Source organism: Myxine glutinosa, chromosome 4 (assembly GCF_964187855.1).
Source record: "Myxine glutinosa chromosome 4, kmMyxGlut1.1, whole genome shotgun sequence".
Classification (NCBI taxonomy): Eukaryota; Metazoa; Chordata; class Myxini; order Myxiniformes; family Myxinidae; genus Myxine; species Myxine glutinosa.
The window spans coordinates 82,672,055-82,695,467 of NC_136264.1; the positions used below are offsets into that span (position 1 = coordinate 82,672,055).

Here is a 23,413-nt window from a genome sequence, read left to right on the forward strand (position 1 = left end):
CACCCATCTATTAGCACCCTACCCATCTATTACGACCTCCACCCATCTATTACCACCCCACCCATATACTACACTTACTCCTATTCCTTTCGTGTTGGTAAATAGATGCCATATTGCTTTGTCTGTGTTCACTTTATGTTTATATATTTGCCCAACGTATATAAGCCATGTCGATAAGTTCGTGAAAGAGTTAACGGAAGTTGTCGAGGATTGCCAATTACACTTTTACTTTCCGACATTCCCAACTTCTTATTCTAGTGTATATCGTCTTTGTTTAATGTTAGTAGTCTGCGAGCGTCGATTATTTCTGATTTTGTTTTTTTATAGTTGAATCACGGAAGACAGAACGATAATTGGAATGTTATTACATAAAATCAGCATACTATGCTTAAGTAGCAAATATAACATTAAAATATATAAATAACATATTTGCTTTGATTGGATGGTGACTTCCTGTCAAAACCGGCTGAATATTCGAGCAGCCAATCAACGCGGCGCTTATTGCCGGGTGCCCTCCCGGTCGTGGTTGTACATGTAAACTTGCTCACCTTCATTGTAAAAGGTATAATCGTACTGTCGGCGTTGTATTCCAACAAAATGGGTCAATTCGCACCCTTCCATTTTCGAAACGTCATCTTCGGTTTTCGTCTTGTTCATGCTTTCTGTGCTTTGTTGTTTCAGACCACAAGTCCGAGGCATGGCGACCTTGAAAGCCCGTAAGTGGAATTGTCTTTACGTTTCGTTCTGAACCTGTGACCAAGTAACCAATTTAATTGAATTGGGTATCACGACTTGTAAAATATAACGAGATGGTTACCGGATAATGATGGCACAATGATTCTTTTATAAGATACAGAAATATAGCCATAGGTTGAAGAATGAACACAAGACAACTGACTCGAGGGGTCAATCAAAAGAAGACCTACCTGCTCTCCACGTCCAGGTGAAGAGCCCTCCTTTTATACGGGCTGATTATGGACCAAACTCCAATACAAGAACTCGATGGCTTCTGTCTTGTTGGTCTGGATATCACATATTGCCTTGGGTGAGATAAGTACATTTCTGGCATTGCCAAAAGAGCCTACCTGTGACATGGCTACTCGTATCGTACTCACCGATACTTCACCCCCGAGGCCTTGCTCCACCTGTACAAGACGTTCAATCGTGGAGTTCAAGACGTTCAATCGTACAGATACGTTCAATCGTGGAGTGCTTTAGTCTCGTCTGGGTGGGTGCCCCGCTTTATCTTCTGTCCATTCTTGACAGAATTCAATGACCAGCTGTACACCTGGTACGCCGTGATCTGGAATCGTCTCTGGAACCTCTCTTGGTTTGATGCTTTGTGTCTTTTCTACAGGTTCTACCTACAATGGAAGATGCTCAAAGGGCCTTTCACTATACTAGTCCCTCCTTTTCCTCCTTTCATGCTCTACATGTTTAGCAGCCTCTGCACACCCAACACACTGTGTTTCTAAGGTCAACACAGGACGACATTCCTCCTTTTTTTTTTCCACGCACTGCCAACTCTGGACTTCCCTATCTCCCTTATACTTTCCAGCAAAATACAACCTTTGCCTGTTTAAGAGAGGTGTGAATAGGTATATTTTTTCCTAATGCTTCTCCTTCCCACAATTTCTTTTTTGTAGCCCCCACCTTTGTGTGTCATTTTGGCCTTGTGATGGATGAACTCTCCATAAAAAGACTGTTCCACAGATGAGAGAATTGGCAGATACTGTAAAGGAATTTTGGTGAGCGTTCAATTTGAAATTGGAAAAGATAACCAAAAGGGCGGGGGGAGGATGGAGCGACGAAAGGGCGGGAGGAGGACAAAAGGGCGGGAGGAGGACGAAAGGGCGGGAGGAGGACGAAAGGGCGGGAGGAGGACGAAAGGGCGGGAGGAGGACGAAAGGGCGGGAGGAGGACGAAAGGGCGGGAGGAGGACGAAAGGGCGGGAGGAGGACGAAGCGACGAAAGGGCGGGAGGAGGACGAAGCGACGAAAGGGCGGGAGGAGGACGAAGCGACGAAAGGGCGGGAGGAGGGCGAAGCTATGTATCATCTTATAAATGCAACAAGAGTTTCACTTTTTACTTGCTGCTCTAGTTACATAATGCTTCTTTATCCTTCAGTTACGTTGCGCCTAAAATCGATCAAAAACATTCAGAAGATCACCAAGTCTATGAAGATGGTGTCCGCAGCCAAGTATGCTAAGGCTGAGCGAGAACTGAAACCAGCACGCTCATATGGCACAGGCGCAATGGGTGAGTAATAATTTCTCTGCAAAATTATACCATCCTTGCTAGTAGCCTTTTGGGGTGCCTACATGTTGTGTACTGCTCTGCAAAAGCCTTCAGCATTTTGCATTTTTCTGCTTTGATGCATGGAGAAACTAAAGCTTTATTATGTTCAATGCAAATACTGTCCACCGTTATGAAAAAGAAAATGTTATTCAAACTAGAATGGCACTCGTTGGTAGAGCACATACCTCCGCCAGGCTGAACAGTTTACGTTTTGTATCCCACTGATAGGCTAATGTTTATATACGAGAACTTTGCTATGATGCTTTGTTTATTGATGGAGTAAAAAAAATCTTTTTTATTATTTTTTTAAATTTTAATTAAAATTAAAAAGCATTCTTTAAAAAAAATTTTAATTCAAAAATTTAAGTGCCTGGTGTCATTTTGATCACTATTCTTTTGATAGTTTGGTAATCAAACCAAAATGGTTCATTTCTGCATCATTTAGCTGTTATAATATTTTTGTGCATTCAAGAAGCAGTCTTCAATTGGTACCAGGGTAATGCAATTTTCTTTCCCAACAGCTCTGTATGAAAAAGCTGAGATCAGTCCCCTGGAAAAGCCGAAACACCTCATCATTGCCATCTCATCAGATCGTGGCCTTTGCGGAGCCATTCATTCAAATGTGGCGAAGGCTATTAAGGCCCAGGTTGCGGTGCTTCAAGAGGCTGGAAAAGAGGCAAAAATTATCAGTGTGGGTGACAAAGTTCGTGGGATTCTTCATAGGTAATCTCAGCTGAAAAATGATTTGAACTTTTAAAAATGCGTTATCTTGTGTCGTATCATTCTGTTACCGTGATTGATGTTTGCAACAAATTTCATGAGCTTTACTTTTTACCTCCGCCACCAAAGGTGGATGGAGGTTGTTTTCACACCTGTTCACCATGATTCTTCGCCATTGAGAGATCGGGCAAACAGCGATTATATAGCAGGATATTTTAAAAAGTTATGGACGAGTTATGACTAAACTTGGTGGATGAGTTGGTTTGGTAACAAGAACCAGCCAATTAGGTTTTGGTTCAGGTCCGAATCCAGATCCGGCCTATCGGTGGATACAAAACATAAACTGTTCAGCCTGGCGGAGATATGCGCTCTACCGAGTGCCGTTGTTATCCTCTGTAAGTACAGGACGGAGTTGTAAATGAACATGAAATGCTTAAATTTTTTGTCAACAAAAATTGAGGCTCATGGAATATTTGAGTGAGTTGACAAGCAAAGTAGTGACAGTAGGGCCACAGTTGGATACAAGTAGCAAGGGAGTGTGATAACAAAAGAGGAGCGAGTAGCGTAGAGGAGAGGAAACCCAGTAACCTGCAAGTAAGAGGGGAGGTAGGGTTAATGAGGGTAGAAAATATTGCATGGATAGATGAGAGATTGGAGATTATGTGAGATGGTGGTGTACCACTTGTTTGAAGCTTTGGGGGGAAGAGTGCAAATAAATCTTCTCTGGAAGGCTGTCTTACAAATGAGGTAGATGAATCAAAACGTTGTGTCTGGGTGGAAAACATTCCACAGAATCTAGCACATATAGACATGCAATTCTGGGGCACCAAGCCCTTAGGGGAGAGCAGTATTCCATTGAGCTATGGGCGGCAAAGGCCTTGTAGGCATTTTATCATTATGTGTAAAAAAGAAAAAAAAAAAAAAAAACCTGTTTCGTTAGTGTTCTCATTTTGATTTTCTCCTTTAATGTGTCAATGTGTAGTGTGATTTTCCTGGATTGTTTGTCATGTGTAGACATCCAACAATCTTCGTTTGCTTCCCAATATCTTCGTAACCTGTTCAACTCCGATCATTGTCGTTTGTGTTGTAGAAATATGACAATGATAAGTTTAATCCATCGATTTCCTCTATTGGTTTGGTGACATATATGTATATGACTGTGTAGGTGGCTGATGTGATCCTGTTGCATTGCCAGGACTCATAAAGAAAACATGCTGTTCCACTTCCGTGATGTGGGTAAAAAGCCCCCAACGTTTGGTGATGCCAGCATGGTGGCGAGTGCTCTGCTGGATTCTGGCTATGAATTTGATCAGGGAACAATGTACTTCAACCGATTCCGGTAAATTTGATGAGTTATTTTGCCGTCACAATGTGCCATCAATTGTCCTGAAATGTAATTTTGCGGTCCACCTATCGAAAGTATAGTTATCCCGCACGTTATCGATTGAAAAGGGGAGTTGAGCAATTACTTCTCTCACTCTGTCTCTGTCTGTCCACAAACATGAGTTTATTTATGATCAAGGAACAACCTGATTTCAATTGAATTATATTTTGAACACAAATCAGAAAATGAACGTGTAGTTTAACAGTGCTTTGGTCTGAATTTGTCCTGATTGGGCATGCACAGAGAGGAGTGTGTAATTTTTAGGTTATTTTGGAATTTCTCTGAAATAACCTCATAGTGTGTGTCCCGGTGTCTGGCCATACATATGTATGTCTGTAACATTTGACTAAAACGTCTCCTTCTCCACAACTACCCGGTTGATTTGGACCAAATTTAGTCAATGCATCAGAACAGTAAAGTCTCGAGGGGTTGTGGTCCCCTATCCAGATGCTCCCCCTGCCTGCTAAGGGGATAAAAGTGGGGTTTTGCCCCTAATTTGGGTATTTCATTCAAAAATCTTCTCAGAAACCGACTAAACTGGCCATGCGGCATCAAGACCACACCCTAACCTTAAGTTGTGCTCCTCATGGTCGTATCTTCCCCAGAAAGAGGGCTATGGGCCCGGCTTCCCAAATTCTTAATTTTCGCAAAAATGTCTTCTGCTCCCAAACAACCTGGCTGATTCAAACCAAATTTGACAGGATACATCTTCTAGATGCTACAGGTAGGTCTTCTTGTGTTGTGCTCCTCATCTGGATCCGCCTCCTCGAAGGAAGTCCGAAATTCGGATGATTTTTCCAAATCTCTGAAACTTGCCACCAGATTTGAACGAAAATTGCTTGGAGGCATTAGGACAAGGCCCGGATCTAAAGTTGTGCTGCACATAAGCATTGGCTCCCATGATACGGAAGTCATGGGGTCTGCCCCTTGATCCACCATTTTCACTGAAACATCTTCTTCTCCATAACTACAAGCCAGAATTGAACAAAATTTGACAGGATTCATCAGGGCAGTAGGGTCTTCTAGGATTGTACTTCTCATCTGGATCCGTTAGCCCCCATGGCACCAAATTCAGTTACAACGTTCAAAACTTGGCTTTGGCAAAATCAAATCCTTACCCCATTAACCAAAGTCCATTCCGTCCAAGCAGATCCTATCCAATTCCGCTTTATTTGTCCCGTCTCCAGTCACCCCACCTGTTGGGGAAATAACCGTCAGTCACCTCCCCATCCCCCCTCCACCCCACCACGTGGCTATCTTGCTTTATTCTGCCTGTCGAGCTAGCAAATAAAATTGAAAATCATTCCAAACAGGAACCTAGTGTTTTATAGCGACATAAAAAAGACACAAACAGGCACCAATAACTAATGTAACATGTTGAGTACGGTTGAGTAGAAGATGCTGCAACATTGGTGGCAAACTTACAAAAAAGATGGTTTCTACAACCTTTGATATCTTTTTATTTTATTTCAATTTAATTATTTACTTGAACACCGTAAAACACAAATTGCGTGTTGGCACTTTCAAAAACCATCTGTTTAGCAGTACTTGGACAAAATATTATGGAATTTTACATCATCTCGACCAACCAAATTTTCTGCTAGTAGACTCCGCCCATGTCCTTTTGGATGAAGAATCGAGTCGGCATTCCAACACAATGAAGCCAAAGTATATTTTTGAGAAAATGAGCGAATTGAACTGGGCGTTGAGTGCTACGTCTGCAATTGCACTTCTTTCTAGGAATATAAATGTCTCAGTCTTTTGGGTTGTGCCTTTCTTGCGTTCTGTATACTGTTACGGATTCGTCACTTCCGTCGTTGTGGTTTTCATCCACTGTAAGCATTTTTGGTTCCATGTACTATTATTGTTATCGTTTAAGTGAAATGGAGATAACTGTTTTCAAAAGGTAAAAAATTAGTGTTTTAAAAGAAACCGGAAACCAGATCGGGGGAACCGGAATAAGAAGAGGAAGAAAAAAAGCGGAGCAAGTGAGGTCGGGAAGAAAAGCCGAGCTGCTTTGAGGTCTCGAGGAGACGCTGGCGAACGGGGGTCACGAGCGAACTTTGGGTTTCCTGGGAAAAGGATTCCTGTGACAGAGTGGTTATCGCTGAGACAGATAAACCTGCGTGTCGGGTTTTGCGGTTGATGTCGAAGAGAATCGTTGGAGAGCAGGTACGCCTGCAGTACAGGCCCGCCCGCCATTTCGCATCGCTCCAGCCTTTTCACCTCGCTCCAGCCATTTCACCGCACCCAGCCGTTAGTCTGGTTTGCGAGTGTAACATGGATTTAGATTGGGAATTTGTGGTTCTCCGTTTGGGAGCCGCTGAACGTTCATACTCGAAGGTGTGATTTCCCAGTCGCCTTTTTGGTGCACCTTTGCACCTCTTTGGCAGCGTTGACTGTCAGCCGACTTGGATTCTGGTCTCGATTCGACATTTTTCTTGCGATCACCGGAGCATGGATCGACTTTGGCTTGGTGCCCGGACAGTGACTTTGGGAATGTTCTTTTCGCTCACTTGGAGCACAGTGAGTTATTGAATAAGAAACTGATGGTACCATCATAGGATTTATATGGTATTTTTGTGGTGCAATTGAAACATATTGTACTTGTGTTGTTATACTTGTGTGACCTTAATACAATACTTGTTTTTGGTAACAATTGGTTGGTGTGGTTTCACCATTGGTCATTGACACACATTATAACACATCTTTCTGCTGTGACTCCTTTCGGGGCTCGGAGGTACACCGTGACCGTGACCGGGGTTTGGGGAGGAGCACGTAACAATACCTTGATACCTTTTCTTTTGAGCACCAATTCCAACGATTTTGTAGCCCCGTCCTACGTTCTCCTCTTTATGCAATTTTTTTTTTTTTAAATGTCCCTCACCCGATGCTGTAAACAATTATTGTAAATAATATTGTCTGTCGGTTTTGAAGGTATTGCTAATTCAAATGTTTAGCTCCTCCCTACTCATCCCAAAATTATTTTGCAAAAGCGATGCCTTGTGACATTGCACCACTTCAGGTAATTTCACCTACATCTTTTGGCATGAGCATGCCTGTTAGCTTGCCTTATCCGATGCTCTTGGTGTTACACCCTCTGGTTTCAAGAAGAGCGGAGGGAGAGATGTTTAGAGAGGAATGTGTATAATATGTGAATAAAATGTAACAGCCACTTAATGGTAAGTTTATACATGTAAATGGTGCGTTTGATTTACTTCCCACAGCTCACCGAGTAGATTGCCAATTATTGCTCTCGTCCCTGAGAATACCTGATCTTCGGTCATACATGAGTAAAAATGTCACGCTGGACCATGTGATCACAGATGGAAATATTTACCATTGTTCCATGCATTCATTGTTATCCCATTTGCTCGGTAGGTCTGTGGTGTCGTACAGAACGGAGGGGAAGCCCATCTATTCGCTGGAAGCCATATCCTCTGCAGGTACCCTGGCATACATTATCATGTGTGTGTGTGTGTGTGTGTGTGTGTGTGTGTGTGTGTGTGTGTGTGTGTGTGTGTGTGTGTGTGTGTGTGTGTGTGTGTGTGTGTGTGTGTGTGTGTGTGTGTGTGTGTGTGTGTGTGTGTGTGTGTGTGTGTGTGTGTGTGTGTACGTACACGCACACGTGCCTGTGGACATGTACACAAATATGATCGAAGTTTCCATACAAGATGGACATCTCTACACATAAGTGGCCATGCATGCTGATTAACAATTGTTGACTCAGCCTGTTATCCTTCTGAGGCCGGCAAATTGAGTACCAGTTTCACTGGTAATTCCCTGTGTGTCGCATGAGAGGGTTGGCGGCAGGAAGGGCATCCAGCTGTAAAACATTGCTTCAAAAAAGGGGACCACTGTGCCCAAAAAAGGCCAACCCCCGCTCTGCGGGGAAAAATGGCCTCCAAAGGTGGTTCCATGCTGATTAACAATTGCAGGGAATTTGTGATGCATTGTTATAACAAGCAATTGTTGGTGTCCTGTTTTCTGAGGAGTTTGTAGACAATGTGGTGAGTGTGGTGAGTGTGACTAGAGTGAGTGATAGGTTGATGATGGTGAAAATGATGATTGGAAAGCTCTTGGTGAACGTCATCTCGGGATATGCTCCACAGGTTGGTCGGAGCGATGAAGAGAAGGGCAAGTTCTGGTGTGCGATAGAGAGGCTGATGGAAAACGTGAAAGATGAGGAAGTTGTTGTGGTAGGAGGAGACCTAAATGGACATGTGGGAAGGAGTATCGACGGTTTTGAGGGAGTTCATGGGGGTTACGGATATGGTGTGAGAAATGGAGATGGTGAAAGGATTTTGGAGTTTGATGATGGAGCTGATTTGTTGATTTGTTATACTCAGTTCCAGAAAGGGGATAATAAGCTTGTTACATACACGGCAGGTGGGTCGACGACAACCGTTGACTACCTGATGGTGCGTAGGCGAGATAGGGGGCACCTCCGGGACACAAAGGTGATCCCGGGGGAGGAGGCTGCTTCACAGCACCACTTGGTTGTCTGCGACATAAGGGTGAAAGGTGCGAGGAGAGCTCGGCGGGTGAAGTACCAACCGAGAATGAAGGTGTGGAGGGTGAAAGAGGTGACAGTAAGGGAGGCATTAAAAGAGAGGGTGGTGTGGGTAGAGGATGATGTGGTTGAGCTTGAACGTGGTTGGATGTCAATGAAAGATAGTCTGTTGGGAGCCGTTGGTGAGGTATGTGGATGGACAAAAGGACCACCGAGGCACTCGGAAACATGGTGGTGGGATGATGAAGTTGGAAAGAGGATTGACGAGAAGAGGAAGAAGTTCAAGGAGTGGCAGAAGGCAAAGGGTACGGGAGCAGAAAAAGCAGAGCATGAAAGTTATAAGGCAGCCAAGAAGGCTGCAAAGAAAGAGGTAGCAAACGCGCAGGAGGCATGCAGGAAAATGTTCGGAGAACGCTTGGATTCGGAAGAGGGTCAGAGAGCGGTATTCAGGATTGCAAAGCAGGTAGCAGAAGAGAGGTGTGATGTGATGGGGGTGAGTTGCTTGAAGGATGAAGTGGGACAAATTGTTGTGGACCCAGATGGAATTAAAGGAAGATGGAAAAGATATATGGAAATGCTGTTGAATGCAGAGAATGAATGGGATGGCAACATCGAGAGTAACCCAGTTTTAGGACCGGCAGAGAAGATAACTGAGAAGGAAGTTGAGGAAGCGATAAAAGCAATGAAGAGTAGAAAAGCGGGAGGGCCGACAGGAGTTGTGGGAGATATCTTGAAGGCAGCAGGAAGTTGGGGTGTGAAGAGAATGACAGAGATCTGTAATCTGGTGGTGAAAGAAGGCCGCATTCCAGTGGATTGGGAACTGAGTACCCTCGTCCCTCTATACAAGGGGAAAGGTGACCCTCTGGAGTGTGGCTCGTACCGAGCGATAAAGTTAATGGAGCATGAATGAAGGTATTGGAAAGGGTGTTGGAGAGGAGGACAAGGAAGAAGGTGAAGATCGACAAAATGCAGTTTGGATTTATGCCAGGAAGAGGAACGACAGACGCGCTCTTTATTGTGAGGCAGTTGCAGGAGAAGTACATGGAGAAGAGGAAGAAGTTGTTTCTTGGGTTTGTTGATCTGGAGAAAGCATTCGACAGGGTTCCACGCAAAGTATTGACTTGGGCATTGAGAAAGTTAGGAGTGGAGGAATGGTTGATCAGAGTAGTGATGGCAATGTACAAAAGAGCGCGCACAGCTGTAAGGATGAAGGACGGGAACAGTGGTGAGTTTGAGGTCAATGTGGGAGTGCATCAGGGGTCGGTACTAAGTCCACTACTATTTGTAGCTGTGGTGGAGGTGCTGGCTCAGAACGTAAAGGAGGGTTTACCATGGGAGTTGTTGTATGCAGATGATCTGGTGTTGATTGCGGAAAGTATGGATGGACTGAAGGAAAAGATGAACAAGTGGAAGGAATGTATGGAGACAAAAGGTCTGAAGGTGAATATAGGAAAGACGAAGGTGATGGCAAGTGGTAAAGCATGTGGTGAGGTGGAAAGAACTGGGAAGTGGCCATGTGCTGTGTGCAGGAAGGGTGTCGGATTGAACTCCATTCAATGTACAATGTGCGCTGAGTGGGTTCATCAAAAATGTCGTGGTCTGAGAGGGTCATTAACCAGTGTGGCAGCTGCATTCAAATGTAAGGTGTGCACAGAGGGAGTTGCAGATGGAGGAAATGTTGAGTTGGATCTTGGAGACTGCGTGAAGCTGGAAGGTGTGAAAACATTTTGCTACCTCGGAGACATGCTGAATGGAGAAGGTGGATCAGACTCGGCAACGGTTGCTAGAGTGAGATGTGCATGGAAGAAGTTTCGGGAACTGAGTGGCGTGCTGATGAGGAGGGGAGTGTCGTTGAAGCTGAAGGGAAAGGTGTATGCTGCATGTGTGAGAAGTGTTATGATTTAGGGGAGCGAGACATGGGTGATGAACGTAGAGCAGCAACGAAGGCTGGAAAGGGTGGAAATGCGAATGGTTCGGTGGATGTGCGGAGTATCGTTGAGAGAGAGGAAGACAAATGATGAATTGCACAAGATGATGGGAATAGAGCCTGTGATTGATGCTGTGAAGAGGAACAGGTTGAGATGGTTTGGTCATGTGTTGAGGAAGGATGAAAGTGACTGGTTGAGAAGAGTGATGGAAATGAATGTAGAAGGAAGTAGAGGACGGGGAAGACCGAGAAAGACTTGGCTAAAGCTGGTGGAAGAAGAAATGCGGGCAAGGGGGTTAACAAGGAGAGATGCAGAAAATAGGGCAAAATGGAGAAGATTGTCATGGGGACCGCAAGGCTAACCCCGCTCTAGCAGGGAAAATGGCCTTAAAATGCATGTTGTTGTTGTTGTTGTTGTTATAACAAGCAAGCCTATCTACATTTGACTTTTTTTTGTGGTTGATGAAGGAATGAATGAAGACGCTGCTGACATTTTGGCCTCATAACTGTATCTTTTGATACAGTTGTATCATTGGGGAGTAATTACTGGTATCTATCTAGTATCTATCTGGTTTCTTTATTCATCAATACATCTTTACTCCTTTCTCTGTCACACCCCTTTCTACTTTTTCACATTTCTCTTTTTATTTGACCAATTATCGAATACCACATTGATGGACAGTGCTTGCATCGAATGGGTGAAGCCAAAATGTTGGTTCTTTTTCTGCCTACCCTACAGACTCATTGAGCATCTATGATGACATTGATGCTGACGTGTTGCGTAACTACCAGGAGTTTTCTATCGCCAACATCATTTACTACGGTCTCAAGGAGTCTGCATGCAGTGAGCAGAGCTCCCGCATGACCTCCATGGACAATGCCACCAACAATGCATGTGAGTCCTCCTGCCATACCGATCATAGCCAAGGCTATTTATGGAGAGTTTCATATTAACGTTAGTTAAATAAATTGAATTTGATCCTCTTCTTTTTTTTTTGTTTGTTATATATTTTCTTTGTGCTGCATCTTTGACACAAATCTCCACAATGTACTTGTTCATAAAATTTCTGTTTATACTCTGAACATATTTCTGGATCTAAATATAACGGCTTTGTCACTATGCGGGTGGCGGCTTGCTTGATATGATATGATGCTTGAAGGACGAAGAAAATGAAAGAAAAGAAAACGTTTCTCAACTAAGAATAAACTAGAGACCGAGGGGGGGGGGGTGAGGGGGAGGGAGAGGTTGGGTGATCAAACTAGATGCATCCTTTCAATCGTTTTGTGCTATTCCCTCAAACAGGATGGGGTCCAGTGCATTTAATAACTGGAAAGACCCTGGTTTATTTCACTTGATGTATGATCGCCTTTTTTGGGGTGGTGGATCGTATACTTGTCAATTTCATTCTCACTAACTGACTTGCCTTTTACCCAAACCCACACAGCTGATATAATCGATGCACTCACTCTGAAGTTTAATCGTACGCGCCAGGCAGTAATCACCAAGGAACTCATCGAGATCATCTCTGGAGCTGCTGCCATCTGATACCCATGACTGTTCTGCTTTGAATCTGGTTGTCAAAAGGTATTCATGTTCATGAGAAACAGCAGTTGCAGTAAATGTACGGTGTGGTGGAGGTTGTAAGATAGCTCTGAGATGCCAACTATTTATGAATTGGTGAAGGCATAGGCCTATATTTGTATCATTATTTTGGCCATGCATGTAGATTGTAAAAATGGGATAGTAGTTACCTCTGACACCAAAGGTGGATGAAAGTTATGTTTTCAACCCTTTCTGTTTGTCAGTGAGCAGGATATTTCAAAATGTTATGGACAGATTTGGACGGAATGCAGTCGACAGGTTGAGTGTGTGACAAGGCTGAGATTATTTGATTTTGGTGAAGATGCGGATCTTAGCCACTAGAATTTTAAAGTGGTTTTTCACCATTGAATGGTTGAGCTAAAACCGATATACAGCAAGATAAAAAGTTAGTTGGTTGCCTAACAAGGAGGCATCAATTCAATTTTGATGATCTGAATCTGGATACGAGGATTTAAAATTTTTTAAAAAGTGTTTCCTGATCATTGAGAGATGGGCTAAAAATATTGGCATCCTTGCACTTTTTTCAAATAACTCACAATTGTCTCTAAAAATAAGTTGAAATTGACAAAAGTATTTTGTCTCCACAATTTATTTCACTGTTAATATTACAGGACCTTTGTTTTTGATTCGGAACTTAATATGTCCTTTTAAATCAGAAAATAAAAAGAAATGGCATTGACAAAATTATTGACACCCTAGACTTGATATTTGGTAGCACAGCCTTGGGACAAAATAACTGCAGTCAAGCGCTTCCTATAGCCATGAATGAACTTCCTACATCTCTCTACTGGCATTGACCCACTTTTCTTGTGCAAACTGCTCCAGTTCTCCCAGATTTGAAGGGTGCCTTCTCCCAACTGCTGTTTTCAGATCACCAACAGGTGTTCAATGAGATTTAGATCTGGACTAATTGCTGGCCACTTCAGAACAGTCCAGCGTTTTGTCTTGTACCATTCCTGGGTGCTTTTTGAAGTGTGTTTGGGGTCATTCTCCTGCTGCAAGACCCATGACCTTCGACGGAGACCCAGCTTTCTGACACTGGGTTGAACATTGTGCTCCAAAATGTCTTGGTAATCTCCTGATTTCATGATTCCATGCACGATTCCATTGTGCTCCTGTCAAGGTACCCGGTGCCAGAGGCAGCACAGTAACCCCAAAACATCACTGAACCTCCTCCATGTTTGACTGTAGGGAAGGTGTTCCTTTCTTTGAAGGCTTCATTTTGTTTTCTGAAAAACATAGAGATGTGCTTTACCAAAAAGCTCTAATTTGGTCTCGTCTGTGCACAGGACATTCTCCCAGAAGGATTTTGGCTTGTTCAGGTTTGTTTTAGCAAACTTCAGTCGGGCTTTCTTATGTCTCTCTCAGCAGTGGGGTCCTCCTGGGTCTCCTACCATAGAACCCCCTTTCATTGAGTTGGCAACGGATGGTGCGAGTTGAAACTGTCGTACCTTGTTTCTGAAGGTCAGCTTGAATCTGTTTGGCAGTTTATCAAGGTGCTTCTCCACCATTAGAACAATCCTTCGCTGCAATCTTCGATCAAGTGTTCTCTTGTGGCCACGTCCAGGGAGGTTGGCTACAGTGCCATGGGCCTTAAACTTCCTGATAACATTGCATACGGTGGACACAGGAACATCAAGGTCTCTGGAGATGGACTTGTAGCCTTGAGATTGTCCATGCTTGGCTACAATATTGTGTCTGACCTCCTCAGACAATTCTCTGGTTTTATTTCTTTTCTCCATGCTCATTGCAGTGCACACAGTGACACAAAACAGTAGAATGACCCCTTTTCTCTATTCAAACTGGTTGAATGAGTGATTTTTATGGCATAGCCCATAGGGCAAAGCCGTCCAGAACAGTTTGTCGGTCTGTATGTATGTATGTCCCCTCAAACGTATACCAATCAGAGCTGAGGATCTGGTCACATGACAGGGTGATGTGATTACGTCTGATGTCATTACTGCGGTACGGCAGCTGACTCTCCACACTCCGGCATTTTGATTCCAATTTCGTTCAGGCCAAACATACATCGACCCTGTCATATATCACAATCGCCATGCTCTACCTTTACGTTTTTCATTCAGTGTGAAACACAAACAAACCGATTGTTAAAATGACAATCACATATCGAAAGCATCGGCGTTACGGCTCTTCCAACAAAACGGTACGTATAGTCCTTAGGCTTCATGCCTCACCTTTGGGCAGCTTTGGACAAATTAAGCCCAGGTTTCTTAATACAGTAGTGTATCATTTCAGTTGTATCATTTTCATAATAGTAATAATAATAATAATAATATAGTAAATATGACCATAACACTTTAATCCCAATGTCCTGAATACAAAGTTAGTGGATTGAAGCAGTGTATGGTTCATGAATCGTTGATAAGCGGTGTACGGTACTAACAACCGTGGAAGTAAGGCATCCGCCTCGGTTTTTTTGATAGCATGTTATTGACCCAATCATTGTGGGGTATATATAGGAAGTATATAGAGAAAGACAAATGATGAATTGCGAAAGGTGATGGGAATAGAGCCTGTGATGGATGCTGTGAAGATAAACAGTTTGAGATGGTTTGGTCATGTGTTGAGGAAGGATGAAAGTGACTGGTTGAGAAGAGTAATGGAAATGAATGTAGAAGGAAGTAAAGGACTTGAAAGACTTGGCTGAAGATGGTCGAAGAAGAAAATCGGGCAAGGGGGTTAACAAGGGGAGATGCAGAAAATAGGGCAAAATGGAGAAGATTGTCATGGGGACCGCAAGGCTAACCCCCGCTCTTGCAGGGAAAATGGCCTTAAAATGCTTGTTTTGTGGGGTATATAGATTACAGTCGATCTTCACTCAGTTCTGTAAGTAAAACTTACCTCACGGATGTCGGGATTCCTCCAAATTTTAAAAATGTTATAAACAGTATTAGCGACTGTTTAAGCTAATCATGTGTGTTTGTGGTTTATAATATTTTACAAGCACGGCTACGCCGCTGTTAGACTTTCGGTCTTGTTTATATTGCAGGCACCTGCAACTCACCATGGGTGAGTTTAATTCCAAAGTAAAGGAGAATCACCTGCTTGAAATCTAATTATTTCTTACAACTTCTAAAAGGTGACAATAATATTGTCTGGGCCATTTTAGGATTTCTGTGTGGAATAAGCTAGGATTTAGTGATTTTCTTTTAAACTTTTTTTGTTTTGTTCCACTGCAAACCAAAGAAATACAAATGTGGATACGAAAATATTTTTTTACTTCAACAATTTTCTCGAAGAAATGGTGCATTATTTGAAAAAAGTACAAGGGTGCCAATATGTTTGGCTCTGACTGTGTAGCTCAGATACAACATACAAAATAGATCAGATACCAAATGTAAACCTTTCAGCCTGGGGGAAGTATGCGCTCCACCGAGTACCCATTCTAGTTGGCCCGTCTCCTGCGCATCACTCTTCTGTGTTTTTGTCTGTCTGTCTCCATAACCTTTTTTTAACCATTTGACCTATTGGCATCAAATTTTCAACAAAGCTTTATTCTGATAACATGCAGAAGTCAAATTAATAATTTTATCAAAAGGTCAAGGTTGTGTAAAATCGGCAGTTTTCACCCGATTGACCTGAAATTTAAAGAATTTACATATTGGGTCACAGAATTGGTTCACCAATCAAAAGCTGGAAGCTGATTATTTCTTTTAGATCTAAAGTTCAAAGGTCAAGGCAATAAATCGTCAATTTTTATGTCATCGCCGGAGGCATCGTTTTCCGGTTGTCCGTCCGTCCGTCTGTGTGGGATAAACCTCGTTTTTCTCAGCAACCATATGTCCGATTGAGACAAAACTTTCAGGGTAGGAGTAACATCCATCCAGAATGTTTTTATGATAATTGTGGTCATAGATCACGTGGTATGGCAGCCATCTTGGATTAAAAGCAAATAATTAAAAAATATTTCTCGGAAACCTCTGAATGGAAAAATTTGAAACTTGGCACATTGTCAAGTACTCCCAATGGGGTACAAAAGCATGATAATGATATCATAGGTGAAGTGGTATACCAGCCAAAAATGTTTCAAATTCCTCATCCTAATAATCTCAAATTGCATGCATATGATATATGACCCATTTGTATTGAAATATTAAATTTATGACATCATAGGTCACATGGTTTGGCAGCCATATTGGATTGAAGGAAAATATTAAATAATTATATCTCTGAAACCGCTCACCCTATCGATGCAAAAATTTACAAATATCATCTAACAGCACTTTGCATATAGTTTGAAAATGATGATGTCATAGGTCATGTGGTTTGGCAGCCATCTTGGACAGAAAAACTAACCTTATCCAATCAGCACGAAACTTCACAAACGTGATCCCCCAACACATACATATGCAGAGTGATTGCATCTACCCTTTGTGGGACTATGTGGAGGCATATTGGCGACAGTCGCATTGTTCTTGTTTTTAACTGTTTTCGTTATGTTGAGCATATGGAAGAAGAAGACGTCTGAATACAAACGGATGCAGGCAGGCTTTGCATTTTCAGATGCTTTTGAGTTACCCTTGCCAGAGGAGAAGATATTGCATTTGAGTCTGTGTTTGTGTGTTTGTCTGTCTGTTTGTGTGTTTGTCTGTCTGTTTGTGTGTTTGTCTGTCTGTTTGTCTGTCTGTTTGTCTGTCTGTCTGTTTGTCCGCATAGAATAAATATGATTTTTCTCTACAACCGTTGGTCCGATTGACAGGAAATTTTCACCATAGGTGCACCTCCTCCTGGATAATTTTTAAATGATTATTATGATGTCATAGGTCACATAGTATGGGCGCCATCTTGGAAATGCCAAAAAACTTTGCACCTCTATATCTCCGAAAGCGCTGCATCGAAAAGATTGAGACATGGCTCATTGTAAAGAACTCCCCATGGGGAATAACATATGCTAATGATGGTCATAGGTGCCTCCATTATGACGTCATAATTCGACAAGTACAAAACTTCATCCGATTAAGATGAATTGAGTGTCATCTAGGGATAAATTGGTGGTTGAAAAAAAATAATGATATCATTCAGGTGGTTCAGCCGCCATATTTGTTTTAACACAAAAGCCTTAAACACAAAACACCTGTCGAGGGTCTTCAATCTGATTGCTCTTTCTTGTTCTATTTGTGATTGCCTAAAAATTAGCTAATGCTTTATTATGCTCCATCTGGACATGAATATGCTTTAACTCTCTCCTTGGCTTTCAATTTTCAATGTTGACTTTCAAGGCCAAACAGGTCAATGCCAAACAGGAAATCAGAGCCGTCTCACTTGACATATCACATGCCTTCGATACGGTCTGGCACCCAGCTCTGCTCACCAAACTCACCTCCTATGGTATTCAGGGAAATCTCCACTCATGGCTTGCGGATTTCCTCTGGTCGTAGGCAACGTGTGGCCCTGAATGGATTTCTCTCATTTTCCCTTCCTGTTCTGGCTGGAGTTCCCCAAGGTAGTGTTCTGGGCCCTGTGCTATTTCTGGTCTTCATCAATGACCTCTCCGACTCTCTGGAAAATCCTCTCTATCTCTTTGCTGATGACTCCACTATCTGCCGCTCCATTCCTCATCCCTCAGATCGGCAGTCTGCAGCCTCCTCACTCTCTGCAGACCTGGACAAAATCAGACTGGTCAAACAAGTGGAACATGTCTTTCAATCCTGACAAATCTCACACTCTTACAATGTCTCTCCGAAAGGACCGACTGGACAACCCTCCCATCTACTTTCTCAACAATCCTCTCTAAGAAGTTCTGTCGCTCAAGCTTTTGGGTCTCACTATCTGCCATGATCTTTCTTGGGAAAACCACATTTCCAAGCTGGCCTCCAAAGCCAGTCGCCGACTGGGCATCCTCCGTCGTGCGAAGTCCTTCCTTGGCACACCTGAGCTCCTCACCACATACAAGGCTTTCATCCGCAGCTCAATGGAATACTGTTCCCCCCTCTGGGCTGGTGCTCCTGCCTCACACCTTGCTCGGCTTCACGCTGTTGAGGCCAAAGCTTTCAGAATCATTGGAATCTCCTGCGATGTAGTCAACTCCGAGGGCCTTTCACTCACTCACCGCAGGCAGGTTGGTGGTCTTTCTGTCTTCTACCGACTCCTCTCCGGCCTTGCTCCCCCAGCTCTCTCTGTGCTCTGTCCCCCCAATATTCCTTCAGGTCGCACAATATCTGCTTGCAACTCTCTTATGGTTAAACTGCCAAAGTCTAGGCTCTCTGCTCACCTTCACTCTTTCATTCCCCTTTTCTCCCGCCTCTGGAACAAACTCCCCCACTCCCTTCAATCCCACTCCTCCCTCCAGGTCTTTAAAACAGCTGTTCACCACCATCTCTTATCTTCCCCCATCGAAAACCTTGATCTTTTCTACCCCCGGTAATTCACCCCAGAGTCCTTGTAGTGTTCATATGGTTTATTCCTCTCCCACCTCCCCCCAAGTCCTCCCGATGTCCCTGCTCTCAAATGTTGTGTTTGTGTCCTTCCCCCTCTCTCCCCATCTTGTCTGCCGCTCCCCTTGTTTTTTGTGTTTTGTGTGTCGGTTTGTCTTTTTGTGTGATTAATGTTAGCTCTTTCACGAGCCTCGATCTTGTATACAAAAAAAAAGAAGAAAAAAAAAAAGAAGAAATTAGTATGCATAGTGTGTCCAAATTCAAACTGTCATAAATAAGAATAATGAAATGGGTTACAACAACACGGTGAAAGAACATTTCTGTTTTTTGGGGGTTTTTTTTGTCAAGATCATCATCTGAATTCGAATGACTTTAGGGGACTTTGTGTGAACGACTCACAAAGGTGTTCAATATCCTCACCATTTGTGCTTTGCCGACCTGTCCCCTTCCTCTGCGAGATGCTTCCAGTCTCCATAAACTTTGTGCCACTCGCGAATCGTTTTTCTCGATGGTGGCTGCCCTCCATAGTAGTCCAGGACCTGACTAACATATGTATGCAAATAATTTAGGAGAGGATAACTCAACTGTTATAGGCTAATATCACCCCCAGGAACAACCTGGGATGTGTGCCAAAATCTCTATCCGGGGCGAAAAGCCCGAAAATGACCACGCCCTTTTAAAAATGACCACGCCCTTTTTCATAGGAAGTGCTATTTCCGACATAGCTCTATCTTCTATACCGTTGGAGCTACAGATTTTCTGAGGTGCTTAAAATGTTCAGAATGGCCATGTTTAGGAGGTCATATATTTCCAAATGGGTTTTCTACGAGAAAATGACTAAAAAGCGTTAGGTCAACTTATTACCATACAACTACCTACATACTGGAATTGCCATATCATAGTAAAGAAAGCGAGCATTTGATTATTGTAAAGAAATTGTATTTTCAATCATACTATTATCAATGGAATGTTAACTTAAAATGAAAAAAAAAAAAAAAAACTTATTACTTTAGTAGGCAGCAGTACCGAGAGCTTAATGTTTCAAAGATCAGCAGGGAATTTGCCCAACAGCCAACAATACAACTTTGAACACCACAATAGTACTGTTTATGTGTCACGTAAACCAGGGTCGGGAACAGGAACATGAAGAGTAACACAACAGAATCCAGTTATGAGGATGATGAGCAGTGTTCATTCAGTGATAGGGTTTTTACAACAATCACCTCCTTTGCATTTGCAGTACTTGCAACACTTGAAATCAGCTACCCTGCATGGACACCCATTCTTACGAGCACACTTGCCACACCTACAGGGATCTGGCAGGCCTTCGGGTTTTGAGATCACAATCTCAGGGACTAATAAACTGCCCCTTCTTACAAAACCATAAGACTCGGCATTCATAATCAAGGTGGCGTCTCTAAATGGGGCTTGGACCCACAGTTGCTGTTGGTAATAGCCTCTTTGGATATGTTTTCTTGCATTAGTTGACGTGCAAGCGGTTCTCTCAGTCCATCTTGAGGGCATTGCTATCAAATGCAGCGACACGCAGGTCGTCAAATATCTCCAGGTCTGTTGATGGTTTGAGACACTTGACCAAGAATGTCTCCACCATCTCTATTGTGCTTTCTGTTAGCTGTGGGCAGTCGAAATTCAGGATCAGAGAGGAATTTCCTAGTTTGCGGACAGCGTTTAGGCTGCAAGTTTAGTTGATATCTTGCTGGTTGTATCGCACCCAGTCAGCGCATGGAGTGCTGGGAGACACTTTGTGAGCTTGTCTCCCAGTGCTGTGCAGATATCATGGAGTGGTAATATTGATCTTTTCACTCCTGAGTTGCGGACGAGCCAGAGCTCTTGGAGGCCAATATCTCTCCAATTGACTGTGATGTGGTATAACAGGCACACAAAGACATCTGTGTCACCTGATGACAGCGTCAAGGATGTAGGTCCTGACCGGTGACTTAGAATGTCCTGCACATGAAACATCATCCTGTCATCAGCTTCCTCGTGTGTGCAGTTGAGCCGAGGAAATGGAGAAGCACACCCAGCTGACACCAACCATGACTGTGGTGATATACCAAGGTATAGCGGTTTGGTGGCTTGATAATTGGTGGTGAGCCACTCAACATAGAATGCCTGGAAAGCAGTTTTGCTGATGGAAGACGACCAAAAGTTCTCTAATACCACTGGAACATTTTGGTTCGGTGATATCACATCAAGGACCACCATTTCTGTTGACTTTCCTCTTCTCCCCCTCTCTCCTTTCTTGATGCTGTCCTCTCTGTAAGCGTCGAAAACGATGTGAATCTCATCACAGCTGTGCCCAGCTTTGGTGACCATAGATGTCAAGGCAATAGCAAAGTCATGGAATGTCTTGATGGGTGGATCAAGCTTCTGTAAGGGGACTTTTCTCACCATGGCCATGAAGTCGATAACTATGGCATGGGTTTGTGGGGAGGTTTCTGGCCCTTTTTTATCTATTAGTGGGCACAACTTCAGCAGCTCAGTCCCAAGTTGTGATTTGGCACTCTTCCTCAAGTAACCATCTTTGTCAACCAAGAAAAACGCAGATTTGGTGATCTCATGCTGGAGTAGCTCCTCAACAGTGAACCCCCGGTGACGCCCATACTCAATAAACATGAGAGCTTTGATTGTCTTATCTTTGATGTCTGCTTTGGGAGCCAAATTTAAGGTGGTCTTAGGGGATGTAAACTTGATTTTGCTAATAGTTGAGTGTATCGATATCAACCTATTTCTGAGTCGATCATCGATAAATTTAGCACAAGCAGCGCTGCCCTCCTTGATACAGCACAACAACTTGTCTACGATTACGTTGGTCACAATTTCTCCAGTGAGAATATTCTTCAGCGCTACCTGGTCTTGTAGAGGACTACATACCTTCAGGAGATAATCCTCTATGTCTTGCACCATCCCAACTATCTTAGTTGCAGTACTTGGGTTGAAGTCGTGGTGAAGTGAGAGTTCTCCTTCGACATCATCCTTCATCTTCAGGAGGTCAACGTACTGGTCTTTTTTATGCTTGATGATTCCCCACAGAGCTACTGCCTCCTTCCTGGTGACCCCAATTATCCCACCACTTATTTTGGCAGGCCGGTTGTAGCACTGCTCTAGCGCCTGGTCAAAGGGCACTCCACTACCTTTCTTGGTCGTGTTCACGACAAATCCACCGTTAATGTAGGAGTCGTACAGGAGTGTGAACTTCTCCTTCAGTTGATAGCAGTCCTGCAGGAATAATGGTGTCCATCGACAGTAGTTTGTTCTCCCAAAAAAGAAGAACAGTGAAGTTGCCCTCTCCACAGCACTGAGGTAGAGAATCCAGGGCTTTTTAGTCATTTTCTCGTAGAAAACCCATTTGGAAATATATGACCTCCTAAACATGGCTATTCTGAACATTTTAAGCACCTCAGAAAATCTGTAGCTCCAACGGTATAGAAGATAGAGCTATGTCGGAAATAGCACTTCCTATGAAAAAGGGCGTGGTCATTTTTAAAAGGGCGTGGACATTTTCGGGCTTTTCGTCCCGGATAGAGATTTTGGCACACATCCCAGGTTGTTCCTGGGGGTGATATTAGCCTATAACAGTTGTTATCCTCTCCTAAATTATTTGCATACATATGTTAGTCAGGTCCTAGACTATAGGTAGTCCTGCAGCTTCGTTGAAGCTGTGGAAACGATTTGGTCTCGATAAACAAGGCAACGCACTGCGCTTTTTATTATGTGGACTCCATTTGCAATAAATCAAAATGTGATGTTACGTGTCACAGAAAACATCTTGAAACGAAAAAAGAAGTCAATACAACTTTGAGAAATGTTCTTGCACATCCAGCAAACCGCATCGTTGTACGTGTTCCGTTTAATTTTTTTTTTAATACCATTTGAATTCGGAATGGTATTTTGTGGACACTTGCAACTAACTTGCATTTTCCTCAATCAAGCTCGTGCCCTTCCCTGACTCCGCAATTTTCAATACTGCATGTCCTATCTACCCCAGCATTTTTGAGCAAAACTAGATGTTGAATATCATCTTTGCTCGTTAGCTTTTTGCTTTTTTTTTTTTTTAATAATGTTGTCCTTCCACAGGTGATGGCAGCACCTCACTACCTTTGAGCAGAACTGTGAACTGCCTCCATCTTGAAGATTGTCTTTGATTTGCTCACAAGCATTTTAAATAAACCTCTACCTGTGAAGCATTTTTTGCTTTTTGTTTTTTTTTTTGTTGATTTTGCCATAATCTATAGCTTTTCCATTTATTCTATTAACCTTTGGTGTGAATAATTTTGGAAATTCTCTTTTTCTGTACAATATTTTTGGCAGAGGCCAACGGTAGCTCTGTTCATCTGGACTTTATTACCTCTTTACCCTGGAGATGCATAGTGTTATAGCTTGTAGTATCTCTGGAAATTCAGCTCTTGCCATGAAGATACCGATTCCAAAAGCGTTCCATGGGTTTTGACTTCCCATCGTGCATCATTGCCACTGTATGCGTCGATCTCTTCCTGGTGTGATCTTTCTCACTGGTTAAAGCAGAACTTCAGGGGAGTTCATCTAAGCCACC

General features: G+C 43.1%; 1 protein-coding gene across 1 annotated transcript; it reads left to right on the plus strand.

Annotated features, from left to right (window-relative positions):
- The first annotated feature begins 447 nt into the window (after positions 1-447).
- ATP5F1C (ATP synthase F1 subunit gamma) lies at positions 448-23,048 on the plus strand. Its single transcript, XM_068112831.2, has 9 exons — positions 448-562; positions 682-716; positions 2,128-2,259; positions 2,820-3,021; positions 4,214-4,357; positions 7,784-7,848; positions 11,582-11,737; positions 12,288-12,427; positions 22,939-23,048. The coding sequence occupies exons 2-8, from the start codon at positions 698-700 to the stop codon at positions 12,386-12,388; spliced, it is 819 nt and encodes a 272-aa protein (XP_067968932.2). The 5' UTR covers positions 448-562; positions 682-697; the 3' UTR covers positions 12,389-12,427; positions 22,939-23,048.
- Positions 23,049-23,413: the final 365 nt, after the last annotated feature.

What these genes read in the sequence shown, in the direction of transcription:
- ATP5F1C (XM_068112831.2), top strand. An exon ending in ATATGGCACAGGCGCAATGG is followed by an intron (nt 2,260 to 2,819) that starts GTGAGTAATAAT and finishes CTTTCCCAACAG; the next exon opens with CTCTGTATGAAAAAGCTGAG. An exon ending in CAATGCCACCAACAATGCAT is followed by an intron (nt 11,738 to 12,287) that starts GTGAGTCCTCCT and finishes AAACCCACACAG; the next exon opens with CTGATATAATCGATGCACTC.